This window comes from Eretmochelys imbricata, chromosome 15 (assembly GCF_965152235.1).
Source record: "Eretmochelys imbricata isolate rEreImb1 chromosome 15, rEreImb1.hap1, whole genome shotgun sequence".
Lineage (NCBI taxonomy): Eukaryota > Metazoa > Chordata > Testudines > Cheloniidae > Eretmochelys > Eretmochelys imbricata.
Window position 1 is genome coordinate 14,483,919 of NC_135586.1, and position 15,730 is coordinate 14,499,648.

The 15,730-nt window shown below is 47.4% G+C and overlaps 1 pseudogene and 1 gene segment (V, D, J or C); both read left to right on the plus strand.

Annotated features, from left to right (window-relative positions):
- The first annotated feature begins 1,413 nt into the window (after positions 1-1,413).
- On the plus strand, positions 1,414-6,084 carry LOC144275814 (immunoglobulin lambda constant 1-like). The segment is given in 4 exon segments: positions 1,414-1,420; positions 1,512-1,560; positions 2,592-2,644; positions 5,762-6,084. Coding segments are annotated over 4 exon segments (432 nt in total).
- A 3,186-nt stretch (positions 6,085-9,270) lies between these two features.
- LOC144275815 (immunoglobulin lambda constant 1 pseudogene) lies at positions 9,271-14,343 on the plus strand (annotated as a pseudogene). The gene is made up of 3 exons (XR_013348106.1): positions 9,271-9,455; positions 10,593-10,645; positions 13,650-14,343. The product of XR_013348106.1 is annotated as an immunoglobulin lambda constant 1 pseudogene (transcript).
- The last annotated feature ends 1,387 nt before the right edge of the window (positions 14,344-15,730 follow it).

Here is a 15,730-nt window from a genome sequence, read left to right on the forward strand (position 1 = left end):
TCTTTGGAAGAGTGGCCTTTAATATCCTGCCAACACCGACTTAGGAGACAGCTCTCTGCCCAGATATCCAGATGATGATTTCTGGAGCACCAAGCGTGTGCAGAGCACACAGGGGATAATGGCTCTCAGAAGTTTTCAGGAGCTTACAATGCTAGGATGAGAGTGAAAGGATCAGACAGAGCATGTGTGTGTGTGTGAGTGAGAGAGAGCGTGTGTGCCAACGAGTACACTACTGGGACCCAGAGCGTGCGCTGATTTTAACACTACTTCATTGACAAAAAGGCTCTGGAAAGAGAGTAACTTCCTTTGCTCAATGTTTAGTAATTGGTCCTGCTCCCTTGCACACGTGAACAGCAATAGACTGACGAATGGACTGAAAAACTACAAGTAGTATAGAGGTGCCTAACTCCATTAAAAGTCTCAGTTCAACTGAAAGTCAATAGGACTTAGGAGCGTAAGGGCCAGATTTAAAAGGCAATGAAATGAATGGGCGTTTGGCAACTAGGTGCTTCTCAAAATCCCACAAGGTGCCTACCTGTATATTTAGATGCTTAAACACCATTAACACTCCAGGCGTGAGTGCTTACGTCACTTCTGACAATGGGACTTGGGGACTTTTGCTGGCGGCTCAGGCCTGCCCTCCACTACCCAGGGAATTCTCCCAGGGTCTGAGCCTCAACCACTGAAGTCACAGGAGCTTCCCCACCAACTTCAGTAGGTGCCGGATCAAGTGTCAAACACAGCATGTGAGCCTTGGCTTCAACTAGGGCCCATTAATGAGGAAATTAGGCTGGTACCATTCACTCCCCTGGCTGCGCTGAGCGGGGACACACCAAGCGCTAAGGGGGGTTGTATTTACAGTCAGAGGGAGGGTCCAGGGCCCTGGTTTAATTCATAAGAAACCAGCTGAGCATGGACTCAGCTCACAGCCTAGATGTTTACTGGCCCTGCCTTTGGCGAGAGGGGCACCACACGCCCACACTCTGCTGGGCAGCAGGCACCAGAGCGGCTCTCCTAAGGTCAGGGGGAGGGAATAGCCAGCAATGTTGGGAGTCTCATGGCAGCTCTCTCCAGGGAAACAGCACTGGGATTCACTGCTGAGAACAGCTGGGAAATACAGAGCAAATGGCTGTCGTTGCTGGCAATGCGTTAATTTCTAAAGGCAACTCAGGGGCTCTCTTCAGGAAAGTGCTGATCTCTTTTGTATACTGGATATTGATACCAACATTGCCTTGTATTGGTGCTAACAGGGCTTGGAGCATTTTCCAGCATATGCCAGATGCAGAATCTTGGCTTCTAGAGAGGCTGCCAGGAACGCCTGCATCCGAACCAAGGCTGAGGTCCCAGCAGAGGATGGTGGTGATTGCTTTCATGGCACACGGATCTTGTGCACTATTTACTTCTTCCTCCGACATGTCCAGTGTGGAGACTTCACCAGCCCCTGGCATGGTTCAACCAAAAGCGAACACACGACGTTTTGACACAGTGTCTTACGGAACTTCTGTGCCCAGTGACTCAGAGCGACCCCTCGCCCACGGACTATCTGCAGATCCTGATCAGGTAAGGCAGGATCATGTGTCATGGGATGGGGTAGCGTCTCACTGACGGGTGCAGGGAAGGCTGCATTGTCCACATGAGAGACGAGGACAACACGTGGTGTTGGTTTCCTATCCACACACAAGCAGTCCCAACATGGCAGATCTGTTTCTTTGCTGACACTTCTTGGTGTGAAGCTAGGATAGTTTTGACACTGACTAGGTCTGTAGAGAGGCCAGTGCTCCCAGGGGTGTGGGCTACAGACACGTGCTTTGGAAACATGGGTATCGCCCACATGAGATTCCCTATTGGATACATTAAATACTGACAACAAATGGGCCTAATTCTTCGGTGGTAAAATTCCATATAAACCGCTATAATTGCACCAGGGTTGAACATGGCTCAGCGTGTTCACTATCAGCATCCCAAATAAATCTGCCAGCCTGTCCCTCCTATGGACCTACGAGGGCCAGCTGAAGATCCACAGACCGTGGGTGTGTTTGGGGAGCACAGGGGCAGTGGAACCCAGTGGAGTGGCAGCTGCTTAGCTCACAGCCCCTTTACTTCTATCTAGGTTGGTTTATGACCTGTAGCACTGTTGTGCCTGAGCATCTCACAGCCCTAAAGGAATTTATCCTTACAGCACCCCTGTGAAATAGGGAAGTACTATCCCCATCTTACAGATGGGGAATTGAGGCACAGAGATGATGTGGCTTGCCCAAGGGCACAACATCAGTCTACGGCAGAGCCAGGACTTGCACCCCGGTCTCCTAACTCCTGCTCCAGTGCCTTAAGGACAAGACCATCCTCTGCTCTCTTACATGGGCTGTGTGCTGGGACCAGGATTTGGCCCCACGTCAGCTCTCCCAAGGAATACTCCATTACTTCTCCTCCCAATGGATCTTCATTCAAGAAATGGTACTTTGAGCTTCTTCAGAAATGATGAACCTTCGTTCTCAAGGAGAGCCAGCAGAAGTTTTCCAACGACTATTTTCCCCACGTGTGCAGTGGTGGTGACCCCTCCCTGCCATTGAACATGACTGGTTTTTGTACAGCCGTGTGTCACTGTGGAATGTCTTCGGTGGAGGAACCCAGCTGACCGTCCTTGGTAAGTCACTGAATTACTCACAGCCTTTCCTTCTCAATGCCAATACTGTCATGTTTCCATGATTTTTTCCTCCTTTTCTGCCTTAGTGCCAGGCTCGGGTCTCCTCTCACTTTATGCACACACCTTCCCACAGAGTTGAGAACAATGTTTAACCCGTGGAGAGTCAGAATAGGGTGTACATGTCGCATGCTGGATTTTCTTATATTGTACCTGTGAACAGCGTTCTGAATTTGCCCATGAAACATGTCCAGATTCTCCTGTCAGGTCCCAATTTTGAAATAACTGGTATTAGCCTCTTCAGGGAAATATTTTCCAACCCCCAATTGTTTTTTATTTGCTTTGGTTTTACTGGACTAGACATTTCTTATTAGCACTCGGTTTTGACTCATATGTGAAAGAAACTAGGGGCCAGATTCTCAAACAAGGTCAAACAAAATGGTCCCATGGTCTTCAATAAACCTACACCAAAACTCATCCAAATCTCTTTAAGATGGGTGTACAATACCTTGAAACCGAATGTGACAGAGAAAATAATGTGTTTGTTGTTATCTATATCCCGGTTTGTCTGGTTAGCTTGAAGAAAATTCAAATTAGTGAGAGTTGGTCACGAAATAGGATTAAAGTTTCCTTATAGGAAATTTTCAACAAAAATTTTAAAAAAATATTTTCATCTAAATTTTCAGCAGAAAATTTTGACTTTGGGGCAAAAAACCCAAACCCAAACACCAAAACGTTGTCACCGAACAATTACTGAAGAGCCGGGGAGGTGGGAGAAATCAGAGTTTAGGTGAAAATATTTGGTTTTGAGTTTTTGCTTTTCCAGCAGTAAAAAAAGATGTTTTTTCGAGATCTGGAGAAACATTCTGCAAAAACTTCCATTTAGATGAAAACCCAATTTTTAACTGACAAGAGATTTGGTGGGTAATCTTTAACACCCCTATTTGCAGTCTCCTTTTTGAGCAAGTTCAGCGATTGATATTTTTACAGTATAATAACAGATCCTCATGTGGTGTAAATCAGTGTAGCCCCCTTGGCAGCAATGGAACAACACTGATTTACACTTACATGGAGTGAGTGCAATTGCACTGACTGACTTCTGAGCCGGGGGATTGGTTCCATTGTTCCTTGGATGACTGTAGCTATCGTGGATTTCAGTTTGGAAATACCACTCAGACCTGATTTTCTGACCGTGCTGAAGGACACCCGACACCTTTGAAATATGGAGGGCTGCAGATAAATGGGGGTGGGGTGGTTTTGGAGCAGCCTATGCGGGGTACAGGAAGGACTTGAAAGAGGCTGCACTAATTGCCTCTCCGAAGCCTGGAGCACATTAACAAGGTTGCTGGCCAGCTTCCTTGAAGCTGCATTCTAGGGCTGCCAAACTCAGAACTCAATGCAGAGGATGCTGGCTGGGCCAGCAACTTCTGTTAGAGTAAAACCTTGAGGAACAGATAGATCTCGGCTAGCCAGGGCTCAGTAAATCAGGGCTGCCTGTGCTAACTCAGACAACGTTGTTTGTTGCTTTGACCTGTGTAAGGCGTGAAATAACTACAACCCGCAGGCTGCACTGAGCCTACTCATGCTGAGTAGCACCTTGCTCTTCAAACAGGCCCACTGACGTCAGTGGGACCGACCCCTTGTGGAGTAGGGTGCTACCTGGAATGAGGAAGAATTGCTCAGTTTGGTCCCAGGTGTCTGGATGTTACTAGTCTGAGGAATTTTTAAACCCCTGGTGCACCCATTCCTAAACCAGTAGGTCCTTTATTGTGTCCATATCTTGCAATGTCCCTTTTCCTCTTGTCTTGGACCCTGATCCACTAAAGCACTGAGACACATACTGACTCGAGTCCTTGGGTCCCATAAATGTTTCTGAAAACATTTTAGCAACAAGAAGAAAAGGCGTACTAGCGGCACCTTAGAGACTAACCCATTTATTTGAGCATAAGCTTTCGTGAGCTACAGCTCACTTCATCGGATGCAACTGATGAAGTGAGCTGTAGCTCACAAAAGCTTATGCTCAAATAAATTGGTTAGTCTCTAAGGTGCCACTAGTACTCCTTTTCTTTTTGCGAATACAGACTAACACGGCTGCTCCTCTGAAACTTAGCAACAAGAGTATCCAGTATATAACACGGTGCGATAAAAGGCTATTTCCCAGCCAAGACTCATGCAGACAGATCTGACCCTTAGCTGAGAGACCTACAGAATGTAATGAGCAATGATAACTGCTTAATGAGATCATTGATTTACGTTGCAGACTTTTATATCTTGAAACTTTATCTGTGCCATAGAATGACATAGAGTGGTTCAAAAGAGCTCTCTCTAGAAAAGTGCTGTTCTATATTACAGTAGTTTCTATGCAATGCTATCAATGTGTCTAGATCCCCTATCCCATTCTTTGGCTCTTGTTGGTTGCTTTGTTATTACATTTTATAGGATTATTTCATACGGGAAAATGTGGGTTACCCCAGATTCCCTTCTGGGCACTGAAGCGGCTTCTGGTGCCCTAACCACACACATTAAACTCTAAGAAATAACCCCAAACAAATATCCAGAACATAGTCCAAAACCCTTCGAAAGTGGATTTTAGATTTCTAAAATGCAGCACAATGTAGAATGAATTGCAGCTTTTCTTTGTGAACCACTCATGCTAGACATCCAATGCATATAGATCGCAACATACTTCTTTGCTCACTTTCATAACAATAATTTGTATCTTTAGTGCCAACACTGTACACCTTGCAGGCCCCAAGTTATTATTTGAAGTCAGTGGGAGTTATGGGTGCAGCAGGAATACAAGATAAAGCCTTCACGGATTAAAGCGACAAAAAGGATGAGTAAAGTAATATTATCCCCTTTTACAGGCATAGGGACAGTAACTAACTAGGCCAGGTTCACTAAGGAACCCTATGGCAGAGCAATGATTAGACCCCAAATCTCCTGATTCCCAGTCCTGTGCCTTAACCATAAGAGCATCTTACATCTCAGATCATTACCCTGCCCACGGCACTTCTGAAAAGTTGGATTTGTTACTCGGCAGAGATCTGGAACTCGAACATTCTGCACTGGCAATCTCTGGATTTGGGTTTTCTAACACTGAATCTCTTTGTCTTGTAGGTCAGCCAAAGGCATCTCCTACCGTGCACCTCTTCCCTCCATCCTCGGAAGAGATCAAAACAAAGAGCAAAGCCACACTGGTGTGTCTGCTGGGCAGCTTTTACCCAGGCTCAGTCCAAGTCACTTGGAAAGCTGACGGCCAGCAGATCGCCACTGGAGTGGAGACGACCAAGCCATCCAAACAGAGTGACAACAAGTTCATGGCCAGCAGTTACCTGTCTCTGGATGCATCAAAGTGGAAGACTCATGAGACCTACACCTGCCAGGTGACACACGATGGGAAGAACTTCGAGAAGTCCCTGAAGAGCTCAGAGTGTTCTTAACCCTCTGACCCCCGGAGGGCTCGGCCGGTTCCCGTGTCAGTCTGTAGGGGGTTCCCCAAGGGAACCAGGATCTGTCTGTAGCAGTCCCATAATGCTGATTTCCAGCAAAACTCCTTCCTGTTTAAGGTGGGAGATTTTACCAATCCATATCACACCTGTCTTTATTCCCACGTCACCACCGCTCTCACCCCCTGCATTCCCTGGAATTGTCCTTCCTGCTTTAGTCTCTGATGCAGCTTTGTTATGATATTAATAAAATCAGAAAAATTTGACTATTGCTGTATCTGTGAAGAGTTTAACTTCTTCTGTCCCCTTTTCTCCTGATGTATTAATTGCAATATTCACATAATCTTCCAATAAAATAAACTTACCTTTTATCAGCCAATATGGTTTTCTTTTTAGTAGGGATCTCGTTGGCTTTGGGGTTTCAGACAAGCTAAGGGAGAAGTAACGCTAAGTGACGTGTAATATCATGGAGATCAGAGGAGGGGGAGAGATGTCACAGAGGGATCATTACCCAGGCTGTGACTGTTCTACCCTAACACTGGTCACTCTGGCTCTCAGCCAGCCTTCTGGGAGGGGTGACAATTGCTGCTGCACAAATCTCTCTCCAGAGCACACATTGTGTTAGGGAATCACTGGGGGATCGTGGGCTGCATGAGAGCGTAATGCAAACCCCCGTGGCTCTGCAGCCAGCCCTGCTTGTGCTGGGATCCTGGCAGCTCCCAACAGACCAGCAGGGCTTGGCTGGCTCATTGCTCAGCTGGGTCACTAGCCCTGCAGAGACCAGTCTGCTCTGTGAGTTAGTACTGAGTCACCCTCTGCCCTCTCAGGGGGCAGATTCAACAAGCCTCATTGGAGTCAATGGGCTATTGGCTGAACAAGTCAATGGGCTATTGGCAGAACAGGTCAGCACTTAGGGGAATAAGTGTCCAAATCTGGCCCATAGAGTAAGGGGGACCACACTGCTGCAGGCTTTTCCCTGGGATAGGCTGTAAACAGAGCTTCTGGCTACTTCTGATCTGTAGAGACACAGCCCCCCCTTTGGAAGAGTGGCCTTTAATATTCTGCCAGCACCAACCTGTATGACAGCTCCCTACGCACCCAACCTGCCCTCCCAGCAGGGGCAGCTGTACATGGAAATCAGCCTGAATTAAGCAAGTGCTGCTGGCCCCTGGGTGACACCTGCTGTGTTTCAGCCAGAGAGGAAGGGGGTGACCCTTATGTCCAGTATGACCAGCTGCATAAATGTGTAAAGTGCTTTGGGAGCCTTCAGATTCAAGATGCTTTTCAAGTGAAAGCAGAACATTGCTGACGCTCTGGATTCTCTGGTATCACTCAGGCCCGTGTTACTTCTGGGGCGCTGCACAGTTTGAGCCCTGATGGGCCAGAGCAGACCGTTTGCATCCCTTAAAAAAACCATTAGTTGTGCTAGGGAATCGGTTTCATGTGAGACAGGATACTCTGTCTGAGGGGTGCTCTGGAGTCTGTCTCACCCTTCCCAGACAGCAGCATGCACCGTGTGTACAGCTGGGAACTCACATCACGGAGCGGGTTTATGATGGACCCCGGAGCCGTGCTGGGCCAGCCAGCCACAAGGGACCCTGATTCTCCTACAGTGCTGGGGCCAGGGAGGGAAAGGGATACATTTATGCCACGTATTTGTCAGATCCCATCAAGCTGTCCCCACTCACCATACGAGTGACACGGATGGATAGATGGATGGCCAGTCATGTACTGCCACCTCCTACAGAAGGGAATAAGGGGAAAGGGGAGCAGAGGGAGGCTGAACTACGGAGAAGTTTTAAACAATGAGGGTTTTTTAACCTTCACAAAGTATTTTTAACATCCCCAGACCGACTGACCCCCCCCTCCCCCCATCCCAACACACTCACAGGACTGTACATGGCAGGATAAGAATCCCATATAGTGATTTGTGGGGCACCAAGAGTGTGCAGAGCACAGAGGGGACAAAGCAAGGGTGAGAGTGAAGGGATGGGACAGAGCGTGTCTGAGAGAGAGAGAGAGAGAGAGAGAGAGCACGCATGTACCATAAATAGTTCGTTGCTAGACCCCATTGAAGTAGTGTTAAAAATCAGCACACGCCATTGGCAAAAAAGCTCTGGAAAGAGATTAACTTCCTTTGCTCAAAGTTTATTAATTGGGCCTGTTCCCTTGCACATGGGAACTGCAATAGACTGATGAATGGACTGAAAAACTGCATGAAGTATTTAGGGTATTTTCAAAAGTGACTAACTCCATTAAAAGTCTAAAGTTCAACTGAAAGTCAATTCGAATTAGGTTCCTAAGGGCCAGATTTAAAAGGCAATGAAATGAATGGGGGGGTTTGGCAGCTAGCTGCTTTTGAAAATCCCACTAGGCGCCTGCCTGTAACTATAGGTGCTTAAATACCTTTAACTCTCTATCCCCAAGTGCTTATGTCGCTTCTGACAATGGGACTTGGGCACATTTGCCAGCGGCTCAGGCCTGCCCTCCACTACCCAGGGAATTCTCCCAAGGTCTGAGCCTGAGCCACTGAAGTCACAGGAGCTTCCCCACCAACTCCAGTAGGTGCCGGATCAAGTGTCAAACACAGCACGTGAGCCTTGGCTTCAACTGCGGCCCATTAATGAGGAAATTAGGCTGGAACCATTCACGCCCCTGGCCGTGCTGAGCTGACACACACCAGGCACTAAGGGGGGGTTCGTATTTACAGTCAGAGGGAGGGTCCAGGGCCCTGGTTTAATTCATAAGAAACCAGCTGAGCATGGACACAGCTCACAGCCTAGATGTTTACTGGCCCTGCCTTTGGCGAGAGGGGCACCACACGCCCACACTCTGCTGGGCAGCAGGCACCAGAGCGGCTCTCCTAAGGTCAGGGGGAGGGAATAGCCAGCAATGGTGGGAGTCTCATGGCAGCTCTCTCCAAGGAAACAGTGCAGGGATTTACTGCTGAGAACAGCTGGGAAATACAGAGCAAATGGCTGTCGTTGGGGGCACTGTGTTAATTTCTAAAGGCAACTGAGGGGCTCCCTTCAGGAAAGTGCTCATCTCTGCTGCACACTGGACATTGATCCCAACATTGCCTTGTATTGGTGCTAACAGGGCATGGAGAATTTTCCAGCATATGCCAGATGCAGAACCTTGGCTACCAGCTAGACCGCCAGGAACACCTGCATCCGATCGATGGCTGGGGTCCCAGCAGAGGATGGTGGTGATTGGTTTCATGGCCCACGGATCTTGTGCACTATTTACTTGTTCCTCGGACATGTCCGGTGTGGAGACTTCACCAGCCAAATGAGACGGAACACGAGGGTGCAGTTTCTTCAGAGCAACCCCTGGCCCATGGACTATCTGGAGATCCTGATCAGGTAAGGCAGGATCATGTGTCATGGGATGGGGTAGCGTCTCACTGACGGGTGCAGGGAAGGCTGCACTGTCCACATGAGAGACGAGGACAACATGTGATGTTGGTCTCCTATCCACACACATGCAGCCCCGGCATGGCAGATCTGTTCCTTTGCTGACGCTTGTTGGTGTGACGCTAGGATAGTTTTGACACTGACTAGGTCTGTAGAGAGGCCAGTGCTCCCAGGGGTGTGGGCTACAGACACGTGCTTTAGAAACATGGGTAACGCCGACATAAAATACACTATTGGATACATTAAATACTGACAGCAAATGGGCCTAATTCTTCTCTAGTAGAATTCCCACAAGTCACTATAATTGTAGCAGGGTTGAATGTGGCTCAGCATGTTCACTCTCAGGATCCCAAATAAATCTGCCAGCCTCTCCCTCCTGGGGACCTATGAGGGGCAGCTGGCAATGGAAGGACCAACAGCTTAGCAGCCCCAATTCAAACACTCTCTGCGTCCCCTCCACCACCCCCAGTGGTGCTAGATGGAGCTCCATCCACAGCAGCACACACAGGCATGCTGGACGTACCTGTAGATCCACAGACCGTGGGTGTGTTGGTGGAGCACAGGGACAGTGGAACCCAGTGCAGCAGCAGCTGCCTTGCACACAGTTCATTTGCTTCTATCTAGGCAGGTTTATGACCTGTATCACTGTCATACCTGAGCAGCTCACAGCCCTAAAGGAATTTATCCTTACACCACCCCTGTGAAATAGGGAAGTACTATCCCCATTTTACAGATGGGGAACTAAGGCAAGAGATGACGTGACTTGCCCTAGGGCACAAAGTCAGTCTGTGGCAGAACCAGGACTTGAACCCATCTTCTGACTCCCACTCCAGTGCCTTAAGTACAAGACCCTCCTCTGCTCTCTTACGTGGGCAGAATTTGGCCCCATGTCAGCTCTCCCAAGGAATACTCCATTGCTTCACCTCCCAATGGATCTTCATTCAATCAGTTGTACTATGAGCTTCTCCAGAAACGATGAACCTTCGCCCTCAAGGAAATCCCAGTTGTCGTCCCGTGTCTATTTTCTCCACACGTGCAGCGGTGGCAACCTCCCCCTGCCATTGAACATGACTGGTTTTTGTACAGCCTTGTGTCACTGTGGATTGTCTTCGGTGGAGGAACCCAGCTGACCGTCCTTGGTAAGTCACTGAATTACTCACCGCCTTTCCTTCTCAATGCCAATACTGTCATATTTCCATGATTTTTTTTCCTCCTTTTCTCTCTTAGTGCAAGCATTGGGTCTCCTCTCTCTTTATGCACAGACTTTTCCACAGGATTGAGAACAATGTTCAAACTGTGGATAGTCAGAACAAGGTTTAGATGTCCCATGCTGGATTTTTCTTATCTTTTCCCAATGAACAGATTTCTGAATTTGCCCATGAAACCTACCCAGATTTTGCTGCTGGGTCCCAATTTTTAAATAACGGGTGTTAGCATCTTAAAAGAAAACATTTTAAAAGAAAATGTTTTTTGTTTTAATGGACTAGACATTCCTTATTCACACTGCGTGTTCCCAAAATGAGAAAGAAACCAAGGGCCAAATTCTCAGCCAGGGTAAAACGACATAGTGCCTTTACTTTCAATAGATCTCCACCAAAAGGCACCGAAGCCTCCTTAAAATAGATGTACAATCCCTTGAAATGTAATGTGAGACAAAATAATATGTCCTTTGTCATTTGAAATCTGACCTTCTGGAGTAGTTTGAAGACTTTTCATTTTGGCAAGAGTTAGTCACAAAATGGGGTTTCAATTTCTGGAAAATTTCAACAAAAATGAAAACTGTTATTTTTGTCTAAATTCTCAGCAGAAAATTGACTTTTTAGAAAAAAATTTAAAAAACAAACACTCTCTTTTCAGTAATTATTGGGTGAAAAAGAAAACCCCCAGATATTTACAGAAACCTTTTGGTTCTGACTTTTTGCATTTCCAACAAGAAATTTTTCGACCTCCGACACATTCTGCAAAAATTTCCATTGAGATGAAAACCCAGTGTTTCACTGACAAGAGATTTGATGGGTCATTGTTGACAGCCCTAGTTGTAGAATTGCTAATTTCGAGCGAGATAGGAGATCAATGTAATTTTACAGATATAAGAACGGATCCTGATGGAGTTTAAATGAACACAGTCCCCTTGACAACAATGGAACTACACTGATTTACACTTACACTGAGTGAGTGTAATTGCACTGACTGACTTAATCCTGACCTGGAGGGTCGGTTCCATTGTTCCTTGGATGGCTGTAGCTATCATGGACTTCAGTTTGGAAATACAACTCAGACCTGATTTTCTGCAGGTGCTGAGGGACACCCAATACCTTTGAAATATGGAGGGCTACAGATAAATGGGGTGGGCTTGGAGCAGCCTGCAGGGGGAAAGGGCTTGAAAGAGGTTGCACTAACTACCTCTCTCAAGCCTTTAGCACATTAACGAGGTTGCTGGCCAGTCTGGACGGCTTCCTAGAAGCTGCATTCTCGGGCTGCCAAGCTCAGAGCTCAATGATCAGGATGCTGGCAGGGCCAGCAGGCTTCAGGTACAGTAAAACCTTGAGGAGCAGATAGATCTCGGCTAGCCAGGGCTCAGTAAATCAGGGCTGCCTGTGCTAATTCAGACAACATTGTTTGTCTCTTTGACCTGTGTAAAGCGTGAAATAACTACAGCCCGCAGGCTGCACTGAGCCTACTCGTGCTGAGTAGCACCTTGCTCTTCAAACAGGCCCACTGACGTCAGTGGGACCGATCCCTTGTGGAGTAGGGTGCTACCTGGAATGAGGAAGAGTTGCTCAGTTTGGCCCCAGTTAGAAGGCAGGTGCCTTTTACTAGGGGGTTGAAAATTCCGCAAACTTGTGTGTCCCTTCCTAAGCCAGGAGGTCCCTTATTGTCTCCAGAGCTCCATGCAGTAACATAGCACAACATCGTGCAAGGGGGCAGGGGACTCTACCCTGTACCCACCCTGACAGCAACCAATACTGTGATATTTTGCATTGTCCCTTTTGCTCGTCTTGGACCCTGATCCAGCAAGGCACTTAGACACATACTGGCTCGAGTCCTTTGGCTGCGATTGGTCCCGTACAGGAGTCTGTACATTACAAGCTTCTGAAAACATTTCAGCAACAAGCCAGCTTGGTAACAAGGCTGCTGTTCAGCAGCCGCCATATCACAGGAGGAGTTAGGAGGTTATTTCCCATTGAGGGCTTATTCATAGTGCGGTCCCTTAGTAGAAAGGCCTGCAGAGTGTGACAGACAATGATAACTGCTTAATAGGTTTATTGACCCATCTTGCAGAATTTAAGATATAGACTTTATTCCTACCATAGGATGGTTAAAAAAAAAATCTTTCTTTTAGAACTCCATAGAATTTTATGGTACTTTATATGAAACACTCTTAAACTTGTCTAGCTCTCTGCCCCATTCTTTGGATCATGTTGCTTGCTTTGTAATTACATTTTATAGGATTATTTCATCAGGGAAAATGTAGGTTACCCCGGACTGCTCTCTGAGCACTGAAGTGGCTTCCAATGCTCTAACCACACACATTAAACTCCAAGTAAAGCTTAGACCTTAACAAATATCCTTAAACTAGTAAGTACAACGTCATCCAAAATCTATAGAAAGCTGCTTTTAGATTTCTAAAATGCAGCACAATGCAGAATCAGCTGCAGCATTCCTTTGTGAAAGGCTCTTGCGAGAAGTCCAGTGCATACAGATTGCAATGCAATTCTCTACTCCCTTTCACACCAATTGATTTTTCTTCCCTTTAGCACCAACACTGTACCCCTTGCAGGCCCCAAGTTGTTATCTGAAGTCAGAAGGAGATACCTGTGCAGGAGGAATATGGGATCAAGCCTTCAGTGAGTCAAGGGACAAAAAGAATGAGTAAAGTGATATCCCCTTTTACAGGCATAGGGACAGTAACTAACTAGGCCAGGTTCACGAAGGAAGCACGTGACAGACCAAGGATTGGGTCCCTGATTCCTAGTCCTGTGCCTTAACCAGAAGAACATCTTACATCTCAGATAATTACTCTGCCCACGGCACTTCTGAAAAGTTGGATTTGTTACACGGCAGAGATCTGGAACGTTAAACATTCTGCACTGGCAGTCTCTGGATTTGGGTTTTCTAACACTGAATCTCTTTGTCTTGTAGGTCAGCCAAAGGCATCTCCTACCGTGCACCTCTTCCCTCCATCCTCGGAAGAGATCAAAACAAAGAGCAAAGCCACACTGGTGTGTCTGCTGGGCAGCTTTTACCCAGGCTCAGTCCAAGTCACTTGGAAAGCTGACGGCCAGCAGATCTCCACTGGAGTGGAGACAACCAAGCCATCCAAACAGAGTGACAAGAAGTTCATGGCCAGCAGTTACCTGTCTCTGGATGCATCAAAGTGGAAGACTCATGAGACCTACACCTGCCAGGTGACACACGATGGGAAGAGCTTCGAGAAGTCCCTGAAGAGCTCAGAGTGTTCTTAGCCCTCTGACCACAGGGGGCTCAGCTGGTTCCCGAGTCAGTCTGTAGGGGGTTCCCCAAAGGAGCCAGGATCTGTCTGTAGCATTCCCATAATGCCGATTTCCAGCAAATCTGCTTCCTCTTTTAGGTGGGAGATTTTACCAATCCATATGACACCTGTCTTTAGTCCCATGTCCTCACTGCTCTCACCCCCTGCATTCCCTGGAGTTGTCCTTCCTGCTTTAGTCTCTGATGCAGCCTTGTTACGATATTAATAAAATCAGAAAAATTTTGTGACTGTGAAGAGTTTAACTTCTTCTGTCCCCTTTTCTCCTGATGTATTAATTGCAATATTCACATAATCGTCCAATAAAATAAACTTACCTTTTATCAGCCAATATGGTTTTCTTTTTAGTAGGGATCTCGTTGGCTTTGGGGTTTCAGACAAGCTAAGGGAGAAGTAACGCTAAGTGACGTGTAATATCATGGAGATCAGGGGAGGGGGAGAGATATCACAGAGGGATCATTATCCAAGCTGTGACTGTTCTCCCCCAAGACTGGTCACTCTGGCTCTCAGCCAGCCTTCTGGGAGGGGTGACAATTGCTGCTGCACAAATCTCTCTCCAGAGCGCACGTTATGTTAGGGAATCACTGGGAATCATGGACTGCATGAGAGCGTAATGCAAACCCCCATGGCTCTGCAGCCAGCCCTGCTTGTGCTGGGATCCTGGCAGCTCCCAACAGACCGGCAGGGCTAGGCTGGCTCAATGCTCAGCTGGGTCACTAGACCTGCAGAGAGCAGTCTGCTCTGTGAGTTAATATTGAGTCACCCTCTGCCCTCGCAGGGGGCAGATTCCGGCTCTCGTTTTCTCCCTTTAGTCATTCTTCAAGAAGCCTCATTGGAGTCAGTCAATGGGCTATTGGCTGAACAGCTCAGGACTCAGGGGAATAAGCGTCCAAATCTGGCCCATAGAGTGAGGGGCACAACACTGCTGCAGGCTGGTCCCTGGGTTAGGCTATAAACAGAGCTCCTGGCTACTTCTGGTCAGTAGAGACACAAAGGACCTCTTTGGAAGAGTTCCATTTGGCAGGATATTAAATACCAACTTGGGGGACATGGAAATCTGCCTGAATTAAACAAGTGCTGCTGGCCACTGGGACACACCTGCTGTGTTTCAGCCAGAGGGGAAGGCAGTGACCTTTATGTGCAGTTTGACCAACTGTGTAAATGAGTAAAGTGCTTTTGGAGTCTTCAGATTCAAGATGCTTTTCAAATGAAATCAAAACATTACTGATGATCTGGATTCTCTGGAAACACTCAGGCCTGTGTTACTTCTGGGCTGCTGCACAATTTGGGCCTTGACAGGCCAGAGCAGACAGTTTGTGTCCCTTTAATTACCCCATAGTTGTCCTGGGGAATCAGTTTCATGTGAGACTGGATACTCAGAGGGGAGTTTCGGGGTATGTCTCACCCTTCCCAGACAGCAGCATGCACCGTGTGTACAGCTGGGAATTTGCATCACAAAGACATTTATCATGGACCCCGAGCCGTGCTGGGCCACCAGCCAAAGGAGACCAGATTCCCCAACAATCCTGGGGCCAGGGAGGTAAAGGGATACATTTGTATCACATATGCCACGTATTTGTCAGATACCACCATGCTGTCGCCTCTCACAATATGGGTGACATGGATGGGTGGATGGATGGCCAGTCATGCACTGCCACCTCCGACAGAAGGGGTTAAGTGGAAAGGGAGCAGAGGGAGGCTGCGATATGGATGA